At 45.5% G+C, this 23346-nt stretch overlaps 1 protein-coding gene and 1 long non-coding RNA gene across 4 annotated transcripts in view; one reads left to right on the top strand and one right to left on the bottom strand.

Annotated features, from left to right (window-relative positions):
* Positions 1–19866, bottom strand: part of LOC115072006 — a 32099-nt gene extending 12233 nt beyond the window's left edge. For both annotated transcript variants that reach the window (XR_003851068.1, XR_003851067.1), the window contains exon 1: positions 19784–19866. This is a non-coding gene — a long non-coding RNA (uncharacterized LOC115072006). The remainder of the gene's footprint in view (positions 1–19783) is intronic.
* Positions 1–23001, top strand: part of Gpr156 (G protein-coupled receptor 156) — a 113372-nt gene extending 90371 nt beyond the window's left edge. Inside the window, exons 6-10 of one of the 2 annotated variants that reach the window (XM_029568222.1) lie at positions 1538–1663; positions 2446–2541; positions 5041–5277; positions 12594–12752; positions 18793–23001. In XM_029568222.1, the coding sequence (XP_029424082.1) occupies positions 1538–1663; positions 2446–2541; positions 5041–5277; positions 12594–12752; positions 18793–20085 (1911 nt within the window). In that variant the 3' untranslated portion in view covers positions 20086–23001. The remainder of the gene's footprint in view (positions 1–1537; positions 1664–2445; positions 2542–5040; positions 5278–12593; positions 12753–18792) is intronic. The other variant, XM_008842904.3, reaches the window with a different exon arrangement.
* The last annotated feature ends 345 nt before the right edge of the window (positions 23002–23346 follow it).

The raw sequence follows: 23346 nt of genomic DNA, 5'->3' as shown, positions 1-23346 counted from the left end.
GTGTATGCGTGTATTGCCTACATGTAGGTAAGTGCACCCATGTCATGCAATGCCCGAGGAGGACAGAAGAGGCCATCGAATCCCCTGGAACTGGAGTTATGGACAGTTGTTAGCTGCCATGTGGGTGCTGGGATTTGAATCCAGGTCTTCTGCAAGAATAGCCAGTGTTCTTAACCACTGAGCCATCTCTCCAGCCCCTACTATTTAAATTTTTATGCTTTGTACACATTGTTTTGTAAATTTTACTTTCAATTAGGCTTTTTCTTGAATATAGAAATACAGTTGGGTTTTGATGCTGCCCTTATATGTTGCATCCTTGCTAAATTACATATTAGTAGTAGTAACTTTCCTTTAAAAAAAAAAAAAGTTTCATCCAGGCTGACCTAGAACTCACTCTGTAATTTAGCCTGGCCTCAGTCTCATGATGGTCCTCCTGTCTCAATTTCCTAAGTACTGGGATTATAGTCATATGCCATCATACCCAGTTTTTCTAGCATCATTTTAATAGACTCCTTTGGCTTTCTACATAGATGATCATATTGCCTGTAAATAAAGATCTTTTATCTGGTGGAACTGACTAGAAACAACATTACAACTTTGAATTGGGGTAACAAAATATCCTTCAATTATTCTTGACTTACTCAGAAGGCAGTCTTGAAAGACTTAGTGAAGTGCTAAGCATGAGGCAAGAGTTGGGTGTGATGGCTCATACCTATTATTTTAGCACTTGGGAGGCAGACGTAGGAGGATGACGGGTTTGAGGCCAGACAGAGTTGCATAGCAAAACTCTGTCTCAAAAAAAAAAAATCAAAATACATTATGTACACTATTATGTATAAATAATATACGCTAATAAAAACATTTTTAAGAACAGATAAATAGGCCAGGTGTGGTGGCACAAGCTTTAATCCCAGTACTCAGGAGGCTGAAGCAGATGGATCTCTGTGAATTCCAGACCTGAGATTAAAGGGGTGCGCCTCCACCTCTGGCTAGATTCACGTTTTTGTTATCCATTCCCGGTTACCTGAAGGGTATCTAACAGTTTAATGTAGTTGTGTGAGTGCCGAAAAAAGTCTTTATTTTGACTGTTTGCTGTTTATTTTGTGGTGTTAGGGATGGAACCCCAAGCCTTGTGCTCAGAAGGCAAGTAATCTATCTACACTCCCAGCCTCTGAAAGATATATATATCTATCTTTATGTTACTTCCTTTTTGTTACAGTACTTTGAAGATGCCCCTCAAAACCCCTTGAAACCTTTGTCAAAATAGAATATGAAAAAGGTAAACAAACAGAAATGTTTGCTGGTAATAATAACAGTAATTCTATGACTTATGGAGGAGGCATTCAGTCTTTCAGTACTAAGCATGAGTTGGGTGGATAACTGACACCTGTTTCATCTTTGATGGCTGCATTTAAGGGTTGCAAGGAGGGCTGTCCCTGCAGCCTGTAGCTCAGAGCACATGGCACACTCTGTTATCTGTCACCTATGCTGTACAGTCAGCAAGCAAGGAGATGTTTTGACCTTGACTCTTTTGCAGATTATCAAAGACCTGCAGTTGCTGGGGTTGGTAGCAACCCTGGTGGTAGCTGATGTGATCCTGCTCGTGACGTGGGTGCTGACTGATCCCATCCAGTGCCTGCAGATCCTTGGTGTCAGCATGAAGGTGAGGGTCCTGGCCCTGAGGAATTAACTTCCCAGCTTCTGTAGTATGTGGTCATCCTCCCAGCAACAGCCATCCTGCCAGTGAAGAGAGTCAGGGGCCGTGGCTCCTGTGAGCACCCTGTCCTTTGTTTGCCACCCCCAATGCTCCTCATGCCCCTGATCTTCTCGTGGGTGTTCCACAAGATGTCAGCACATAGGAAACTGCCTTTCAGTTCTCTCTACTGCCACACAGTCACTGATGAGAACTTTTATCTCTGAGGAGTTGCCTTTCTCTCTCACTGTTGAGAGAATCAGTCAACCCTAGTTGAAATCCCAGCCCTGCCAGATTTGCCAGCCATGTGCCTTTGGGGAAGGTTGCTTAACCTTTCTAAGTATCTTTTCCAGATAGAGGGGTAAAGTGGAGCTGACAATACTACCTTTCTTCCAGGGCAAGATTAAAGATTAAGGAAAAGAATTCAGGTAGAAAAGGTGGAATCCTAACAAAGTCCAATGTGTAAGGATTAGTTCTTTGCTGATAATGATTCATGAAATACAACAAAGCACATGCCCGAGGGGTAAGCCCTCTGCCACCCAGCATCTACTACCCTCCACCTTTATCTCCTTTTCCTCCTGCCTGTAGTCACTCTGGTTTAGGCTCTAAGAATTGCCTACCCTTTTCTGCTTTTACATACTGAGAGGGAAATGATGTGCTGAGGAATTCACACTCCAAGAAGTTCACAGAGATGTGCCCTGTGGTCCTGGTAATTGTGAGTGCCCTTGGTTCTGACCCTATGTCCTTCACAGGTGACAGGGAGAGACGTCTCCTGCTCTTTGACCAACACACAGTTCTGTGCTTCGCGGTACTCTGATGTCTGGATTGCTCTGGTTTTGGGGTACAAGGTTAGTAACCACATCTCCTTGGGATACATTCAGTCACCAATAAAATGAATATGAAAAGGGGATTAGGGAATTAATGAGGTAATCACTCATGATGACTACAGAGAATGCTGGCCTCAGAGGAGGCCTGGGCTCAGTCCCAAAGCCAGAAGCTACTGTTTATATTTGGCAGATCACTTTTATAATTCTTGTTGCTATCTCATTCAGTCTTCCCACAAATCACTGGGAATTCAGCTTCTCTCATATAATGATCTGGGTTTTTATGAGGGATTGCTTTTAGTTTCGTCAGTTTAGTTATTTGGGTAGAAAGGGAGGATTGAGACAGGGTCTTACTATGTAACCCAGGCTGGCCTTGAACTCATAACATTCCTTCTGCCTTGCCACCCAAATGCTTGGATTACAGGTATGAGCCACCATGCCTGGCTCAGAAAAATCTTTCTAAAGAGTACTCCAGCAAGTGAATCACTCTTGATATCTTGTATCTTGGGAACAGTTAGGAAATGAACATAATATAACAAAATGGCTCTGACCTCTGCCTGGCCCCTAGTCAAGGACATGCAAAAGACTCATTCACATAATGTTTTTTTTAAAAAAATTTTTTTTAATTTAAAAAGAAACTACTAGGACTGGAGAGATGGCTCAGTGGTTAAGAACACTGGCTATTCTTGCAGAAGACCTGGGTTCAAATCCCAGAACCCACATAGCAGCTAACAGGTCTGAACTTCTAGTTCCAGGGGATCCAACACCCTCTTCTGACCTCCACAGGCATTGCACTTATATACCTACAGGCAATATGCCCATACACATAAAATAAAAATAATAAATAAACTACTAAGCCAGGCATAGTGGTACATGTCTTTAATCCCAGCACTCGGGAGGCAGAAACAGATGGGGCTCTGCGAGATTAAGGCCAGCCTGGTCTACATAACAAGTTCCAGGCCAGCTGGGGCTACAGGGAGACCCTGTCTCAAAAAAAAAAAAAATCTGCTGCAGAATGCCATCTGATGATATCAGGAGTCAGGTCCCACTGGCCCCTGACTTGTGCTCTCTACTCAGTGAAGAGCCCAGACTGACTGGGTTCAGCCCTCCCACGGCTCTGGGACACTGGGTGTCAGAAGCATTCAGAGGCATTACTGCCACGCTGATTTTCTCCACTCTAGCACAGCTAAAGCTTCTGAAGTCATTCCTAGAGCATCCCTGCAGGTGGAGTTGGCCAAGTCATGTGATCTCAGAGTCTGAGGGGCACCTGGACTGACTTCCTTATTCTCCTGAACCCCCTTGGTTCCCAGGCTCAACTCATTCCCCATGGTATTTTCACATTCCAGGTATAAACAGAGGCACTTGCTTGCTTTCCTCTGACCTCCTTGCCAGCCTGGGTGCCCTGGATGCCAGGGCTATGACTTTGTACTGTTGTTGCCATCTTCATTGTTGTTTTGAGACAGGGTCTCACTATGTAGCTCAAATTGACTTCAACTCACAGCCGTCCTCCTGCCTCAGTCTTCTAAGTGCTGAGATGCCAGGTATGAGCCACCATGCCCAGCTGTGACTAGTCTTTATAGCAGTGGTTTCAAGCATGGCACTTTGACTATGTCAGAAACGTGAGTGTGAGTGGAATTTGCACATTGTTGCTAGTCAAAGTTCTGACTTCTGCATGAGGCTCCCTCTGGGAAAAGCACCTATAAGGTGCTGTGCCATTTTCCCCCTAGTACAATTGAGAACCGGGAAAGCAGGTTTATGTTTATGAAAAGAAGAGAGAAGCAGCCTGAGTTCCTCACGATGGAGGTAGGAAATGTCACAAAGCCGTTCGGATATGGCTCTGCCACCTGTGCTTCCCCTCACTCTTGCTGAGGTCCCAGCCTGCCTTTGTTCTCGTCTCTTTCCATCTTTTATCTCCTAGGAATCCCCGCTGCACACTACACAGAGCTACAGACAGCCTATGGTGCTCCTTACTGTCAGAAAAAAACAGCATTTTTCTAGGTAGATGTGGCCTTGCAGGTACACAACTTGGCAAGCAGATGGTGCCTTTGAGCACCCTGGGAAGAAAAAGCTCCCTCCCTCTGGCACTACCCAACTGTAGCACAAGACTCGACAAGCAGGCCACGGGTCACTTTCAGGTCCGGCATGCTCCTTGTCCTCACTCACTGCCAAACCTTATGGATGTCATAGCATCCCCTGCTCCCAGCAGGAGCTGACTCCCCTTATGCGAAGCTCCTACCCACCCACATGAGGCCCTGTGCCTTTTCCCAGAACAGCGCTCTCTCATGGCTTATTTGTCAACCTCTGATGTTCTCAGTGAAGGACAGGAAAGTGACACTTTTTCAGTACCCATAAGTATAAGGACTTCTCTCTGGGTTTCCGACATCCTATCTTAGCAGAAACCCATAGTAATTCTTTAAGTAAGGTATTATTAGCTAGTGTTACAGATGAGGACACTGCCCCTATCCTACTACTTTGACCCGTGGTCCCCCTTCTCTGTGCCTCTGGTCCCTGCTCTGCCTGCAGGGGCTGCTGCTGCTGTATGGTGCCTACCTGGCGGGACTAACCGACCATGTCAGCTCTCCTCCAGTGAACCAGTCCTTGACTATCATGGTTGGAGTCAACCTCCTGCTGCTCATGGCTGGGCTACTTTTTGTGATCACCAGATACTTGCACTCCTGGCCCAATCTGGTCTTTGGACTCACATCTGGAGGCATCTTCGTTTGCACAACCGTGGTGAACTGCTGTGTCTTCCTTCCCCAGGTATGCTCCAGGGAGTACTCAACAGGGCTTTTAGAGCATGATGGGTCATTTCACTTAATGCTGGCACCTTTATGTGCCTGGGAGAGGCCAGCCCTGCTCCCCAGTCAGCAGGCCAGAGGGGAGCACCTGTGATGGGACCTGTTCCTAGAGTTGCCTCACACACCTGCTTCCCACACACCCTTGTTTGCTCCACTCCCCCTCCGTGCCTCTTTCAGCTCAACAAAGTGATTTCTTTCATGAGTCTGGGAGAGAAGAGCATTCTTTCTAATCTGGGATTGCAGATTCACAGAGAAATGTCTACTTAGAACTTCATGACATAAAATGCTTTTCCTAGCTGGGTGTGGTGCTTCACACCTGTAATCTCAGCACTTGGGAGATGGAGGAAGGAGCCCCAAGAGTCAGGGTCATCCTCAGCCACATAGTGAGTTCAAGGCTGCCTGGGCTACCCAGGACCCTGTCTCAAAAAAAAAAAAAAAAGCACACGTTTTCCTTTCTTTTTATTAGAGGAAAATATAGAATCTTCTGTTTACAACAGGGAGAAATAAAAATGTGTTTCATATTATATGAGCTAAGACTTAAATTAAACAAAGGAAGAAGACTGAAGCAAAAATATCCTGACAGAGAAGAGGTGGGGGGACGCAGAGGTTCAGGAAGAAAAGCTCAGGGTGGTTCGGTGTGCTGACGGGCACTTGGGCCTCATCCATCATGTTAATGACCTAGCCATTAGGTGCCATTTTTTTTTTCAGCCTCCTGCTCTCCTTTTTTCTTCCCCACCAGAGGCCTCACCCTTTCAGTTCCTCCTTCAAGCCCCATTCTGATTGCTTTCCTGGGGAGGAACTAATGGCTCATTCCAGTGTTGGCCAATGGAGGGTTACAGTCAACACTGGGCCACATGTAGACACTTTAATCTTCTTCCTGTTCATTAATTCTCAACAAAATATTCAACAGAATAAACAAATATGGAAAACTCTACATTGGCGTCTAAGGGTCTAGAGAAATGGCTAGGTGGTTAAGAACACTTAATGCTCTTCCAGAAAACCCAAGTTCAATTGTGAGTTGGCTCACAATGGCTTAAAATCACCTGTACATGTCCACACACAGACACACACATATACACGTAATTAAAAATAAATCTTTTTGCCAGGCGTAGTGGCGCATGCCTTTGATCCTAGCACTCTGGAAGCAGAGGCTGGCAGATCTCTGTGAGTTCAAGGCCAGCCTGGTCTGCATAGTGAGTTCCAGGACACCTGAGGCTACAGGGAGACCCTGTCTCAAAAAGACCAAAAAAAAAAAAAATCTTTTTTTAAAAATCTAAGGAAGGATACAGCTTCTGTGCCATAAAACTGGAGGAACTTTTGCAGAATCTTTACTCTGTAAGATCTGGACTGAAGAAGGCCATTGACCGTGGGGGCACATTGTCTGGGATGCTGGCTAGGTTCTTCCTCTCTGGGAGATGGTAGTAAAGGGATGCAAGCAGGTGCTTTTGGGGGGACCTCGCCTTCTTTGCCAACCCTGTTCTTTCTTGTTTGCTTCTAAAAGAGCTAAGCATTTGTTTCACCAACTTGTTTATAGCTAGAGGTGTGCCTGTGACATTGTTTGGAACATTAGAGATTTCCTGAAAGACTTCCAAAAAACTTACTTTCCTGAAAAAAACAATGTTAAACATTGTTGGCATATACTTTTTATTTTCTTTCTCCCTTCAATGTATGTAATATCTGGAGTGATGGCAGTCATGTTGTGATCAAAAAATATGTTTAGAGGCTGGAGTGATTGCTAAGTGATTAAGAGCACTGGCTGCTCTTGCAGAGGACCAGGGTTCAGTGCCCAGCACCCACATGGTGGTTAATAATGTCCATAACTCCAGTTCCAGGGGGAATCCAACACCTTTCTAGCCTCTGCAGGTATTGCATGTATGTGGTGGCCTTACTTACATTAGGTAAAACACTCATATACAGCCAGGTATGATGGCGCATGCCTTTAATCCCAGCATTCAGGAGGCAGACGCAGGGGGATCCCTGTGAGTTTGAGGCCAGCCTAGTCTACATAGCAAGTTCCAGGCCAGCCGGGGATACAAGAAGACCCTGTCTCAAAAAAAAAAAAAAAAAAAAAAAAAAAAGAAAAAGAAAACCCAAAACACTCATACATATAAAAATAAATCAAGAAATCTAAGAAAAGATATTTATTATAGTAGGAAACTATAGTTCTTCCCATGTAAGTATAAATTCAAAAGAAGAGGATCCATAAGGAAAACTTACAGGTCACAAAAAGGGAATAAAGATCTAGAGATGCCTTCTTCTAAAGGAGAAATTTCTAGAAGATAGTTGGTTTTGTCAATAGGATTCAAAGGACACTGCTTCTTTTCAACAAAAACAAACCACCATACAAAGGACACGGTCTTAGATAATGAAATAGTGAATACAGATAAAAAGTGATGTGAAATTTAAAACCTCAGTTGAAACAATGTATAGGCAATTTGAACACTGCAAAATACTGAATTAAGGAAACAGAAGACAGGTAAAAATGAGAAACTGAAAAAGAAAATATAAAAATCAGGTCTAGGGACACAGTTCATAGCTAACAGATGTCTCTGAAAGAGAACCAAAATACTGGAGCAGAACTAGCACCAGGAGAAATCTTTTCTGGTCTGAAAGGCTCCCTCTGAAAATGGAGCAAATCCACAGCCTCCCTGGCCGATCCTTGTTTGTATTTCCTTGAGTCCTGAGCCTCAGCCACAGACTTCCACTTCCTCTGGCATTTGAATCCTCTGCATTAGGACTGGATAGTGATGAACAGCTTGATTCTGACTCCCAGGATTGCCTAAGGGAGCACTGGCTGTACTGAAACTCACACGGAGGGGACAGGAATGTGGTGGGTGGCACTGACCTGTCCCTCCTCTGCCTCACTCCCCTTCCCCCCTTACCTCTGCTCTTTTTCTCTCTCATGCATGTTTTCCTCTTGAACCGACCATGATATGAAACCAAAGAAACATATTTTATAGTATTTTAGTTTTAGATGGTAAGGTCTTCCTACAACTTCTTTTTCATCATAGAAAAATGACTGAGCTTTGTCCCTAAACTGATTGTCCTTCTGGCTCAGAGGTGGTTGGTAAAAGCATGACTTTCTCTGTGGGGCTTTCACTGAGTCTTCCACCCTCCAAGTCCCTCCCCAACCCCCACCCCAAGGGCCAAGAGACCGCTGAGGTAGTGGATCTGGTGGTGGAGGTGAGGCTCCTGCTGGCTGCAGAGCCTTCAGATTCCGGGAGTGGGCGGGGGCTGTGACAGCAAAAGCGTGCATAGCATGAAGGGCCTCTAGGCGGTGCTGGAGAGCAGGGCGAAGTGCACCCTGTGAGGCAAGGGAACCAAGTAGCTTGTACAGGGCATTCAGGAAATGCCTGGGTGTTTATGCCAAGTTCTGAGGTCATCAGCCCTCAGCCAGTCCCTGCCTTTGTGACCTGAATGTGACCCATCCCCCCACCCTTCCACTCCTAGAGGCAAGCAGGTCCGGACATTTTCTCTTCCAGCTCATTGTCCCTGAAACACTTAGGATACCCGCCCCCCTCCCAAGACTGGAGAGTTCAGCAAAGAAAGCCTCTTTCATTTATTCCGGTGTCCTTTGGCCACATCTTAGCTCTTGGGGGCAGGCAGTGAAGCAGAGAGTCCCCGTTTTAGATGTAGGGGAGAACAGCCATGAGAAGAAATAAAATGCATGTGTTGAGTACTTAGAAGTTGCCCCAGCCTTTATCAAACTCAGTGATACCTTTGCATCAAATGGGTGTTGGCAGAGAGTCTTGAAGCAATAGCGTTCATCAAGCAGCTGGGACAAGACATGATGGGAAAGTGAGAAGGAACTCCCAAGAGTGGGAAGCCCAGGCTTTGGTATTTTAATTTCCCGTTTTTTGTTTTTTTTTTTTTTTTTTTCCCTTTTGTGTATGTGTGTTGTCACAGGCATACAATGGCAAGCTGGTGGAGGTCAGAGGACAACTTGGGGGATTTGGTTCTCTCCTTCCATCATGAGTTCCTGGGACTGAACCCAGGTTGTCAGGCCCAGTGACCAGCATCCTTCCCCCTAAACCATCTTGCCCACCCACTCTTTTTTTTTTTTTTTAAAACATGTATGAGTGTTTTGCCTGCATAAGTGTACCATGTGTGTGCAATGCCTGTGAAGGCCAGAAGAGGGTGTCGGATCCCCTGGAACTGGAGTTATAGACAGTGTTATCTGTCATGTGGGTGCTGGGAACTGAACCAAGTCCTCTGGAAGAGCAGAAAGCACTCAACTGCTGAGCCATCTCTCCAGGCCCCAGAGAATTTGGGGGTTTTGTTTTAGGGTTTTGTTTGTTTGTTCGTTTGTTTTTGAGACGGTCTCCCTGTAGCCCTAGGTGGCCTGGAACTTGTTATATAGACCAGGCTGGCCTTGAACTCACAGAGCTCTGCCTGCCTCTGCCTCCTAAATGCTGGGATTAAAGGCATGCACCACCACGCCCAGCAAAGAATTTTTGTTTTGGGGTTTGGGGGGGTAGCTTTTTGGGGTTTTTTTTGTTTGTTTGTTTGTTTTTATCCTTTTGAAACAGAGTCTCCCTGTAGCCCCAGCTGGCCTCTCACTATGTAGACCAGGTTGGCCTTGAACTCACAGAGATCTGCCTGCCTCTGTCTCCCAGGTGCTAGAATTAAAGGTGTGCACCACCACACTTGTTTTGTTTTTTGTGACAGGGTCTCACTATGTAATAGAGCTAGCCTAGAACTCTCTATGTCAACCAGGCTGTCCTTGAATTCACAAAGATCTGCCTGCCCCTACCTCCTGAATACTGTGATTAAAGTTCTGTGCCATCTCTCCAGCCCCTTTGCTATTTTTGAAACACAAATAGGAGTAAGATGAGAAATCACAGGAAAGAGAGGCACCTCTGTGAGCACCTAGAAGCCCTGGTGTGGCCTGTTAAAGATGCTACACGGGGGGCTGGAGAGATGGCTCAGTGGTTAAGAGCGCTGACTGCTCTTGCAGAGGGCCCGGGTTCAAGTCCCAGCACCCACATGGCAGCTACGAACAGTCCTTAACTCCAGTTCCAGGGGAATCCGAAGCCCTCTTCTGAGACTGGCATTGCACAATGTGGGTGCACTCACGTGCAGGCAATACACTCATACACATAAAATAAGAATAATAAAATATTTTTTTAAATGCCACATGAGTGCCTGCTGTATTAGTTTCCTGTGGCTGCTGTAACAATCACCACCACTGACTTAAAACAATATAAATGGATTATCTTGCAGTTCTGCACAGTAGAAATTGGAAATGGGTCTTATTTAGCTAAAATCCAGGTATCCACGTCTGAACCTGTTCTACAGATAAGGGAAATATCCATTTCTTGATTTTTCCAGCTTCTGGAAGCCTTTTTTAGTTCTCTTTTTTAGCTCCTGCCCTTTCTTCCCTCCTTGAGATACCAACGGGGTACCTTTAAGTCCCTCCCTCCTTCCCTCTTTCTGCCTTTGGTTTCTGTTATCACATCTCCTTCTCTGGCCCCCTTGTTTTCCTCTTTTAAGAACTCTTGTGGGGCTAGAGAGATGCTCAGCGGTTAAGAACAGTGGTTGTTCTTGCAGAAGACCTGGGTTCGAATCCCAGCACCTACATGGCAGCTAACAACTGTCTGTAACTCCAGTCCCAGGGGATCTGACAGCCTCTTCTGACCTCCGGCAGGCATTGCACGACATGGGTGCCCTTATCTACATGCAGGCAATACACACATATACACGAAATAAAAATAATGAACATTTTTTTAAGTTTAAAAAATAATGAAGAACTCTTGTAATGACATTGGATCTACCCAGATCATCCAGAATAGTCTTCCCATCTCCAGATCCTTAGCATCACCCTCTTAAAATTCCTTTTACCATTTTAGGTAGCAGTCACAGGTTCTAGGAATTCAGATACGCGGGTTATAAGGGGATATAATGCAGCTGACAGCACCATATCACCCAGAGGCTGGAAACAAGAATATGCCTTATAATCTGAGGAACAATTATGGATAGTCAGAAAACATAGAGGGTCAAGTCACAAGACCAGGGCCATCACAAAGGAGCAACAGAAGAACACTTTGGCCCCACCTGGCCAGCATAGAGGAAAGAGACCCAAGCTAGAGGTGGCCTTATGCTCAGTCCTCGGCAGCCCTAAAAGAGATGACTCATATAGGAGGTTAAGATTGCAGAGGGAAAGAGGTCTCCATTGCTGTGGTCCTCTGTTATCCACATAACTTGCCACTCACCAGGTAGACACATTGTCCCAGCAGTTCCAGAGCAGGCACCTATGTGGGAATATTCTACATCAGCTCTATCCCCAAGAAAGTGGGCTGGCCCATGTCTTCACAGATTGCTCCTCAAGGACAGTTTCTGCTGAAGAACTCATCCAGAGCTCCCACTACCAACAGTGTTGCTTTGTCAGCTGTATGAGGACCTGAGGTATAGCAATCCTGGTTACAGCCATAGGTCTGTTGCTAGAGGTGGCATGTGACCTTGGAAAAGTCACACTCATATTCAAGACTTTCCATGTTAGAAAACATAGCCATGTGTCAGACCGGACATGCTGTTGTTTTTACTGACATCTGTTGTTTTTAGCTGTCTTAGCTTTGGTCATTGATTTGGATTAGAAAGCCTCCCACTAAAAACTGAGCTCTCAGTAACAGGAAACACATCACCCCTGAACTGAAAAATAACTAAGAATAGCTAGATACAACTGTAAACAGCTTCTTGAAAGCATACCGTTTAGTGGACTCCTAACCTATAGCTTTAGAATACCACTCTAGGGGGCTGGAGAGATGGCTCAGTGATTAAGAACACTGGCTGCTCTTGCAAAGGACCCGGGTTCACATCCCAGCACCCACATGATGGCTAACAACTGGCCATAAGTCCAGTTCCAAGGGACCCAACACCCTCTTTCTGACCTCCTTGGGCATTGCATGACACGGGTCCACTTACACACATGCAGGCAATACACTCATACACATAAAATAATAAAAATAAATAAAATAAAAAAGAACACCGCTCTGAAACAGTTCTGCTCTGACTTCTTTTGATCAGCTTGACAAGGTTGTTGTGTTCCGTCTCTTGTCTGATTCCTTGGGCATTTTAAAAACATATAACCTTAATGTTCTATGTGCTTTCTGTCATTACTGTCTATGAGCCCTGCAGAGCAAAGGACATGTTAAGGAGTGAATAGCTTGTGCATATATGTATCTGTGACAGTATCATTCCTTGGTATTTATGAGAAAGAGCAAGGGAATGTGTTTCTGGGTATGTAATTAATTAAATAACATGTGTTCTTTTTACTAACAGCTGAAGCAATGGAAGGCTTTTGAAGGAGACAACCAAACAATGAGACACATGGCCAAGTATTTCAGTAGCCCTAGCAAAAGCTTCCATGCGCAGTTTGGTGCAGACCAGAACTGCCACTTGAGGGAAGAGAAGAGCTCCATGGAGAGACTCCTCACAGAAGTAAGCCACACCCTGCCTGGTGGGCTCCTTATGAAGAACTCCAGCATGTGGCTGTGATCCCACATGCCCTCATAGCCCTCATATGGCCCTCGTGGTCCTGTATGTTCTTGTTGCCAACGTTGTCTGTTCTAGCCATTCCCACTTTCCCCAGTAGCTAGCTAAACCTCACCATTGCCCCAGTGACCGTCATCCACTTCACTCATGCAGCTGACAGGTGTACACTGAATCATTCTTGTGTGTCACACATTGTACTAAGTGCCGAAGAACAAGACAAACAGTTCCTCACCTTACAGCATTCACGGTGTAGTGGAACATATGGATATTGGTCAAATAAACATAATCATCGACTGTGATAAGAAGGAATGGAAATGTAGTTCAGTTGGTAGGATGCTTACCTAGCATGCTTAAAGCCCCAGGTTTCATTCCCAGTACTCTAAAACCAGGCGTGGTAGCACACGCCTGTAATTCTCAGAAAGTGGAGGCAAGAGGATCAGAAGTTCAAGGTCATTCTGGGTTATGTAGGGAGTTCAAAGCCAGCCTGGGCTACATGAGACCCTGTCTCAAAAACTTAAAAATTAAAGAAAAGAGAGAATTTAGAAATTGTGCTAAGAATCGGGGAGAAAGAACTCAGCATGGTGAGCTGGAATAATGGACGGTGAGGCAAAGGAACCCAACTCTCTGAAGGAAAGCTATAGATAAAGCACAATTGGCCAGGTGAAGAGCACAGGACAAACTATTCTGTGCAGAGGGAACAGCACTGGAAAGACCCTGAGTTTTAGTAGACACTAATGTCTGTGTGATACATTCTGTCTTTGCATACAGCCATGTCGAAGAGCCTATGGAGCCTCACTGCCCAACACCCCCACACACACACACCCCGGGCCCCAGTACTAATTAATCTTCTCATTGCTTAGCATATTTAGATGTGTCTACAGATGAGGGTGGGCATGAAGAAGAGTCTCTGAATGCCGTTATGGCATCATGGTAGCCTGTACTTGGCCCTTCTCCCAGACAAGTATCATGAGGGCTTGAGGCAGGCACATAGAAAGACTTGAAGGTGTGTTCGATAAGAAGGCAGCACAGGATCCAAGAGAATGGTCAGTATTCTTAGATTAGATCAAATTCTTTTTTTTCTCTGTACAGATCAGACCTGAGTTAGTGCTGTTTGGGAAACTGCACCTTTTATAGAGGGACTGTCTCCATAGTATGAACAGTCCTGTGAGAAAATTGTGTGGTGGGGACCTTAGAAGTACCCAGATGAACAACCAAGCCTGTCCAGCACCCCTGGGTTCTGCCTCTCTAGCCTCCCACAGTACTCCTCCTCAGCTCTGGGTGGTCTTTATCCATCAGAGAAACCTCTCCTTTTCTTCACTACTTATTAAACATTCTGGACATTATTTCAAAGCCAGATTTCTCCCCTCCTTGCAAGACAGGAGCGTTGCCTTTGATGCTCTGTAAAGTCTTCAGGGAAGCATTTTCCCAGATCAAGGGAAGACCAGAAACTTGGCTAGAGTCGGGCCACTAGTTTTCATTTACAATCAGCTAATGCTGGAACAGTCAAATGGACTGGAAGCAACTAGTTAGCCTTGTGGTATTCCTGTGAGCAGTTTATTATTATACTTCCATCATTCTACCCTGTTTCTCACAGTGACTGAATGTGCTTTTTTCCCAAAGAAACCTTGAGTCTCCAAGGGAAGGGCCCTAGAGGGCTCAGGTAAATAGGCAGCAAAAAACTTCCTCTCTGGTATTGGCTACACCTGACCATCTTCCCCAGAACAGACCTGAGCCAGCAGCCAGTCCTGAGGCCCTGTGGCAAGAGATGGTCCAGGTCTGCATCCTGAGTGACAGTCCTGCCCCTTACATAGAACTGCACCTGGCCTGCCAGGATTTGGCCTGAACCTAACTAGGCCCCCTTTGTGCTTCTCTGTCTGCAGCCCTTCTACCACCCTTTTACTTCTCTAAGATCTGACAGACCAACTTCTCATTTGTTTCTGCTTTGTTTTTTTTTTTTTTTTTTTTTTTTTTTTTTTTTTTTTTTGTTTTTTTTTTGTTGTTGTTGTTTTTGAGACAGCTTACTATGTAGCTCAGGCTACCCTCAAACTGTGATTCACCTGCTTCAGTCTCCCAAGCACTGGAATTATAAGTATGTGCCATCATAGGCAGCTCATTTCATTCTTGACCTCTTTCCTCTGGGACTGGGGTTTCCTTGGAAGTTGTGAAGGGCAGCATCTGCCATTGACTTCCCACATGTGAGGACAGTGGACAGACCTCCCTGATGCTGACTGTCCTCTCATGCAATGCAGCTGGCATCAGAGAGTGAAAGGTGGACTCTCAGGATTGGTGGACTCTCAAGGCCTGTGCCCTCTTCTCCATGCCTTTGGCATTTTGTTCCCCCCAGTGTGTTGAAAGTAATGATTTAAAAATTCATTTAAAAGCTGCTGCCAAGCTGGGCATGGTGGCTCATACCTTAAATCTCAGCACTCAGGCTGATCTCTGTGAGATCAAGGCCAGCCTGGTCTACATAGGGAGTTCCAGTCTAGCTGAGGCAACAGGAAGACCCTGACTCAAAAAAAAAAAGCCGCTGCAGATTTTGGTCTCATCATGCAGGACCTCACACCACGCCTCTGATTAGTATGCAGACATGGTAAAAAGAGAGTCTTGCTTCCTTTTCTGGAAGAAGGGGCATTGACTGTTTATACTGATGATTTTAAATCTATGGCCAGCCAGCTTCAGATGTTTGGTTAGCTGGGCGAAGAATATTCTTTTCATCTAGAGAGAGGATTTTCCTGTACTCAAAGCCATCTGTGGACAAGGCACAAGGAAACAGAAGTCCCATTAAACCCCTGGTGTGTTGCCTTTAGCCCCTCTTCCAGCCTGCTAAGGCCAGCATGAGGACATGCATGATAGCCTTCAGGAGCAGAAGCTGGGGGAGGAGAAGAGGGGCCAGGTCTCTCCTCTGCAGCCATGATGGTTACAGTGAGGTCCTTAGAGAGATCTGCATGTTCCATGTATCTCAAGGAGCCTGAGTGTTCCCTTGTCACTCATAGACTCTGCTCCAGGTGAGTCCATGAGTTGTCTCCAGTCACCCAACCATAGCCAGACCCTACTTCTCTACAGAGAGAGAAAGAGAGACCTGGAGGGTGGATGCTATGCTGAAACAGACTAAATCAGCATTAGCACAGATAATGCCTCCTGCTTTCATCTGGGAGCAGTGGGTTTATCTGGGGGCTGCTACGAGATTATTGGATAGTTTTACTTAATGAATTATCCCTTTAAATACTCATTCTTACCAGGCATGGTGGCATGCCTGTAATCTCAGCATTTGGGATGCCAAGACAGAAGGATTGGCATGAGTTTGAGGTTAGTTTGGGCTACATAGTTCCAGATCAGCTGGGGTACATTGTGAGACCCTGCCTCAAAAACAAAAATAATAATAATAATAATAATATCTGGGTAAGTCTTCCATGTAAACTTGAAAAGGAAGTACAGGCTCAGTCATGGGCAAACTGGATTAGTTATTATTGTAAACAGGATAAATCCTTTTGTTTCTAGGGATGATAAATGGATGTCCCTGCACTTGCCCTCAGCTTCTAAGGAGGATGGCAACCACAAGGGAGCATTGTGTTACCCAGACCGGCCCTTGTTGGAGCCCAGTGCTTGTCATACTACTCTCTCCAACCACCCCACATCCTCTGCCCCAAACTGTCCACTCCCTATGGGAAACTTACCCCTGCTTCTCAGTTAACCCACTGCTGCACTCCAGAAAGGCAGAGTGAGGCATGCCCAGACACCCACCAACAGCACACCCACTCCTACGTCTTGCCCCACAGCTTGCAGTTAGAACAGGCACACCTTTGCAGCTGTCACCTGCTAGCCTGTTTACCTACAGTACAGCAGGAAGGCAGCTCAATTGCAGAACTTCCCCAACCCCGTTCGTTTTCTGGACTTCATTCAAAAGCCACTGAATTAAGGGGACTTGGGCCCAATAATCTTCTGCTTTTAACTTCTGGAATACTTATTTTTACATATTGTCACATATTAATTGTATAAACGAATGAGACTCACTGTGATATTTCCACAATGCATACAGTGTGCATTGATCATGTCCAGCCACCTCCCACTCTCTCCCCAACTCTAATTCTTTCCCTGCTGCACCTCATCCCTTTCCTACTTTCAGGTCATTGTTTTTGTTTTGTTTTTTTGTGTCCACACATGAGAAAAAACATGCAATGCTTGTCTGGCATATTGCATTTAATATGATGCTCTGCAGTTACATCCATTTTCCTGCTAATGGCAGGATTTCATTTTCCTTCATAGCTGAATAACACTCTATTGCATATATATAATATTTTCCTTATCCAGTCAGCTGTTGGTGGGCACCTAGGCTGATTCTATCTCCTAGCTTTTATAGATAGTGCTGTAATAAACATGGGTAAGAAGGTGGCTTTTCACACTGACTTCATTTCTTTCGTCTCAGGATGAGACAGCTGGATCATATAGTAGTTCTGTTTTTAGTACTTTTTAAAATTTCTTTTAAAACATTTTTTAAAATTTACTTTTATTTTATGTGTATGTAAGTGCACCATGTCATGCAGTGCCCGTGGAGGACAAAAGAGGACACCAGATTCCCTGGAACTGGAGTTATGGACAGTTGTTAGCCACCATATGAGTGCTGGGAACCCAGATCTTCTGCAAAAGCAACGAGTGCTCTTAACTGCTGAGCCCTCTCTCCAGCCCGTTTTTAGTCTTTTGAGAGATCTCTAAGCTAATTCCACAATGGCTGCACTAATTTCTATTTCCACCAACAGTGTATAGGGTTCCTTTTTCTCCACATCCTCACCAGCAATTTTTTTTTAATAGATACCTTAACTGGGGTAAGGGCAATTCTCACATAATTTTGATCTGCATTTCCCTTATGACTAAAGATGCTGAGCATCTTATAAAATATTAATTGGCCATTTTTATTTCTTATTTTGAAAAGTATCTATTTAAATCATTTACCTTTTGTTGGTTTTGTTTGTTTGACTGGTTGGTTGGTTTTGATTTTTTTAGCTAGGGTCTCACTGTAGTCCTGGCTGGCCTGAAACTCACAGAAATCTGCCTGCCTCTGTCTCTGGAGTACTGAGATTAAAGGCATGCACCACCACACCCAGCTCATTCACTTATTTTTTTTTAAATTGGATTCTTTGTATGCTTGTTGTTGAGTTTTTTAGTCCTTTATATATTCTGCATATTAACCCTTATAGGTGGCAAATATTTTCTCTGATTCTATTGGTTGTCTCTTTACTGTATTGATTGTTTCTTGTGTTATTTGGAAGCCTTTCACTTGGCTATAATCCCACTTGTCATTCTTGCTTTTTTTCCTGTTAAGCTACAATAATTCTGATATACATCCTTCTTTTAGAGCTACTGACACTTTGGCCTCTCATCCAAAAGACCTGCCTAGGGAAGTGATGACACCAACCTGAGATTCTTTCATTGACTCTTCCCAGCTCCAGTTTGATTGACTTGGCCCAGAAAGCTCCACCTTTCTCCCTATTCTTCCCATTTTCCAGGCTGTTTAACAAGAGGCAGAATACTGGTTTCCTCATTTATTCAACCCTGGAGATGTGCTTCAGATTCATGTATACTTTGCACAAGTTTGAGAAACCCAGAGTTAGAACATCCCAGACACTCCTCAGGCTGGTGTGCTAGAGTGACCTGACCCTCTAGGGCTGGGGAAGGTAAGAGGATGATACAGCTACCAGGAAGCTATGAGACTGGGCCTCCTCACAGATAGCACTAGGGCTAGGAAGGGGAGAGGGAACTCATAGTGACCATGCAGCATGTAGCCTTTCCTGGGCACCATATATCAGATACTGTGCTGAACATTTGCCATGTGTCATTCCACCGGGTGGAAGTCCTGCCACCAAATCTGAGGCCACCTTCCAGTACTTTAGAAGAACTGGGATTTAAGCCATGGTTTCCTTCTCCACCATAGGAAGCACCTTGGAACCCTTAGTAGCATCTTTTGTTAATGATCGTGCTTGTATTTCTGCAGAAAAATGCAGTAATTGAAAGCCTGCAGGAACAAGTCAACAACGCTAAGCAGAAATTAGTGAAGCTGATGTCTGAAGAGTGCACCTCTGACTCCCCAGACTGGGTTGCCCCAGCCGAAGCCTCTGCCCATGGGCTGGCAGCCCAAGAACCTTCAGAATGCCCTTCTGCCCCTGAGGATGATACCAGTGCAGCTGCTAAGGACTCCCTGTACACCCCAGGAGCCTCCAACCATGTGCAAAGCCCTGAGGCATCTCAGAGGGACACTAGTCCCTCCCCAGGCCAGAAGAAGAAGATGCTTTTGAAACACTTTTGTGATCCTTTGGACTTGGGTTGTGGCCAGAAGCCACAGGCTGAGAAAAGGGAGAGTCCAGAAAGAGGAGACCAGGGACTGATGGCCCCCATGCTAGATGGAGGAGCTTGTGAACCCCAGAGGCCCAGGCAGAGCTCAGAAGAATTCCCAGACAGACTACCTAGAGTCAATTCAGTGGTCAAAGAAAAGCTTCAGGAAGTCTTACAAGAGCTGGAGCTGGACCCCGAGACTCCCCTCTCCTCCCCACCTTGTCCCCAGCAGCTTTGGAAGAACAGCACTTCCTGCAGCCCCCAGAAACTGCCTCTGTTTAGGGGACTGGGCTTCAGCCCATATGTAGCGAGGAGGAGGCGGACAGCCCAGCGGGCTCGCTCCCACTTCCCTGGCTCAGTAGCCCCCAATGGGGGGCATCAAACAAACAGAACTATTTCTGGTGCACATAGTGGACTGAATGTACAGACTGGGGACAACCCCAGCCTGGACCTCCAAAGCACAGCTTCCAAACTACCACGATCCTTTTCCATAAAGCCTTTACCACTTTCAGATCCTCACTCAAGACTGGGTGCCCTGGATGGCAGTAAACAATGCCAGACTAAGCTCCAGGGGGCTGCAGGCTGTGATGCAACCTTTCCTTGTCAACCTTCTGCTTCTAGCAAGGCACAAAGTCCCATTGTTCCATGCCTACCTCCTTCACCAGGCCTGCCTGGTCAGTTGCAGCCCCGGCCCCCAGTGTATCCTGGCCGCCCTTCCTTGTCCTCTCAGTGTAACTTCCTGGACACTGAGTCAAGCAGCTCAGATGAGTTCTTCTGCCGCTGTCACCGGCCATATTGTGAAATCTGCTTCCAGAGCTCTTTGGACTCCAGTGACAGTGACACATCAGACAGTGGCCCTGAGCCTGCTGGGGGGCTGGCCTCCCGGGAAAAGCTGTGGGCCTGCTCCAAGCCCGTTGTAAACTTCAAAGATGACTTGAAACCCACACTGGTGTGAAAAGCAGCAGGACAGGGATTGCCACTGAGGTCAGTCCTAGTCCATCAGAACCAAGACTCCTAAGATGAGAACCAGATTCCAGCCTTTGGAGACAGAGCAGCACACCTGACTTGACCTGTCTTGACGATGTTTCAGCTGTGCACTGTTACTTTGAATACTTTTGTTTGTTTTTTGTTTTGTTTTGTTTTGTTTTTTGAGGTAGGGTGTCCCTACAGCCTCAGCTGACTTGGAACTCACTGTCTAGACAGGCTGGCCTCAATCTCACAGAGATCCACCTGCCTCTGCCTCCCTAGTGCTGGGATTAAAGGTTTGTACCACCACCATGCCCAGCTTGAATACTTCTTGATCTGTACAAAGAAGGGTATTGTTACTACCTCATGGCATTACTAGGACTCTAGTTGAGGGACTATAGAAGATACTCCTTGAACCAAAGGTGCTAAATGAGAAGATAGAGTTGTCCATTCAGCTTAGCCTGCAATCTACAAACTCTGAATGTATACCAGGTGACTGGATGGATGGATGGATGGTTGGACGGACGGACAGAAAGATGGAGACATGGGTGGGAGAGTTCTGCAGAGCCTAAGTGATACATGGTGACCCATCAGACTAGCTTTTCCAGGGATAGACCTGCCAGGCAGATAAATCTACACCCTTGATCCTCTGACTCTTGGGAAGGGGGACTTTCTTTCAGGTGAAGGCTATAAACAACACCACTTCTGGGTTCTAACTTCTGGCTCAAGTCATCTCTACACTCCTTGCCTCACTTCTTATCTATCTACCACTGTGGCATCTTACAATGATACCCAACACAATTGGGTCTCCATGAGCCCTCAGGATACTCAGATTGCTTTCCTGGGCTCAACTGTACCCAAGGCCCACCCCCTCCCAGTGGTACAGCGTTCTTTTAGTAAGGAGCACATACCAGCAGTCTTTGTTGGGAGACTAGGGAAGTCAATTCCAGTTTTGGGTGCCATTGGAGTTGCATAACCACCAAAGACACATAAACCTAGAAAATGGAGGAATAGAGGGGAAAAATAGGTGATTAGAAGGCAAGAAAGAAAACAGGTTCTGAGCATTTCACCTGAGTCTGGCTTGGGATTTAATAATACCAAATTTCAGTAATTCTTCATGGTGACTATAAAATAGACACCCCAGTTTCTACAGATGGGTACTGTGAGGCTTAGAGAAATGAGATGACTTCCTCAGTCTCACACTCCCGGACAGTGATTGATGGAGAATTTGCACATAGCTACTGGGACTGGAGATTGGTGGGTTTCCCCCAGGGATGCATTTCTCCACTCATTCTTCAAGAAGTGGCAGACAAGGCTCAGGAGACAACAAAGCAAGGGCAGTGTAAGTTGCTAAGATGTGCTTGACTCAGTCCTGGTGGGAGACACTTGGTTCTGCACCTCCTGAAGCAGGCAGGCCTTGGCTTCCTACTGCTGGGGAGAACTTGCAGCTCCAAAGGACCCAGGGAGCTGGTAAAGGATGAGTTCCAGGAACTCATCTGATGCTAAAGCAGCAGGGAAGGCATAGCTGGTCCACTTCACTTGTTGCTTAGTTGGTCATCTGCCCCCACTGTGTGTTATGCCTGGTTTAGTGAAAGAGTTTGGGCTTCAGAAGCCTTCACTAAAGATCTCTCAGACTTACGACAGACTTTCAGGGTCTATTGATACCTCATGACCCTCCAGGTGGTAGAACTGAAGGCCCCACTAGTGAACAGCATCTTCTGCCATCTACTTTTCAATACAAAGTTCTTAATTTATTCCACGTGTGGGTTTGTAATTTTGTACTCTCTGTGTGTACTGTTTGTATGTTGCCTAAGTGGTAATTTAATAAAAGAGAAATGAGTCTCAGAACAAATCTGTTCTAAAATTGGGGAGGTGGAGTCCAGGGAAGGCCATGCCACCCTAAGAAGGTAAAATATAGAAGCTAAAGAATTGCTGTTCGGTTCTCAGAGTTCCAAGCACATTTTCTGCCAATGGAGGCTTCAGCCAAGCTTCCATTTGCAAATCTCCTATGATCTCCCTCCCTGTGGGGGTCCCTATCCCAGAAACAGTCCCCTTAGTGGGTGGAGGAAACAGTAGAGACTCTTAGAGACTCCTTCTGACCACTGTAGCTTCTGTGACTTTTCCTTAGCTTCCTTCCTCCCAGGCTACCCCTAGTAGCCTACTGTTCCTTAACATGGAGATTGTGGGTTTGCAACCAGGTGATCTAGCCTTCTCATTCAGCTTCTAGACCCTCACTCCCACAATTCCAGCCATTCCACAGCTCCATCCTTTTCTCATCTACAATTTCTTCCCCCATTTGTGAATTATTTACCCTTCAAACGAGTGAAGTAAGCATTCTTTCTTTACCCTTTCCCAACAATCCCCAAGTAAAACTGACTGACCCTTTGGTTAAATGGGGAAGGATGTTAGGGTGTCCAAGTTTTGACCTTGGTTGTATAGAGGCTTGTATTATGCATCTGTCCTAGAATGACTTTGTAAACTCTACTAGAGCTGACTGAAAAGGTAGAGTCGATTGACCCTAAGATTTCCCTATTTATAATTTGATTTAAACACTATCCCTGCTCAAAAATATTGTCACCAAATCTGTCATTTACTCTGTGCACCACCACCTCTTCTCATCAACAAATTTCTTAAAGCTTCTGAGACCTGCTCATAGGTGGTGAAATACTTAGAGGGGCAAGTGTGCTGTTGCTCTTGGCAAGTTCTTGAAGAAAAGGCAGTATATTATGCAGAGGAATCTTAGTAAACATTGCTTCTGCTGCCTTTATCTGGGAAAGCCCGCTTTCCTTAAAGGGTCAGCTTGGCCTCCCAGGAGTTCATGGATGATTTGTTGCAGAAGAGATGGATCAGCAGTTAAAAGTACTGACTGCTCTTGCAGAGGACCCAGGTTCAATTCCCAGCACCCACCTGGTGGCTAACAACTGTAGGTAATTCTAGTTCTAGGGTATCTGATGCCCTCTTCTGACCTCCATGGGCACAACATGGGTGCACTTACACATATGCATACACCCATACATTAAAAAAATAAAATATCAGCCAGGCCTGGTGGCACATAGTTTTAGATCCAGCACTCGGGAGACAGAGGCAAGTGGATCTCTGTAAGTTCAAGGAAAGCCTGGTCTACATAGTGAGTTCCAGGACAACTGGGCTACAGGGAGACCCTGTCTCAAGAAGAAGACCAAAAAAATAAAAAGAATAAAATAAAACATCAAGAAAAAGAACTGCATTACTTTCAAAGCAGTAAAAAGTT

This window comes from Nannospalax galili, unplaced genomic scaffold (genome assembly GCF_000622305.1).
Source record: "Nannospalax galili isolate Female #2095 unplaced genomic scaffold, S.galili_v1.0 scaffold18, whole genome shotgun sequence".
In the NCBI taxonomy this organism is placed as follows: Eukaryota; Metazoa; Chordata; class Mammalia; order Rodentia; family Spalacidae; genus Nannospalax; species Nannospalax galili.
This window is presented reverse-complemented; position numbering and strand designations above follow the sequence as displayed.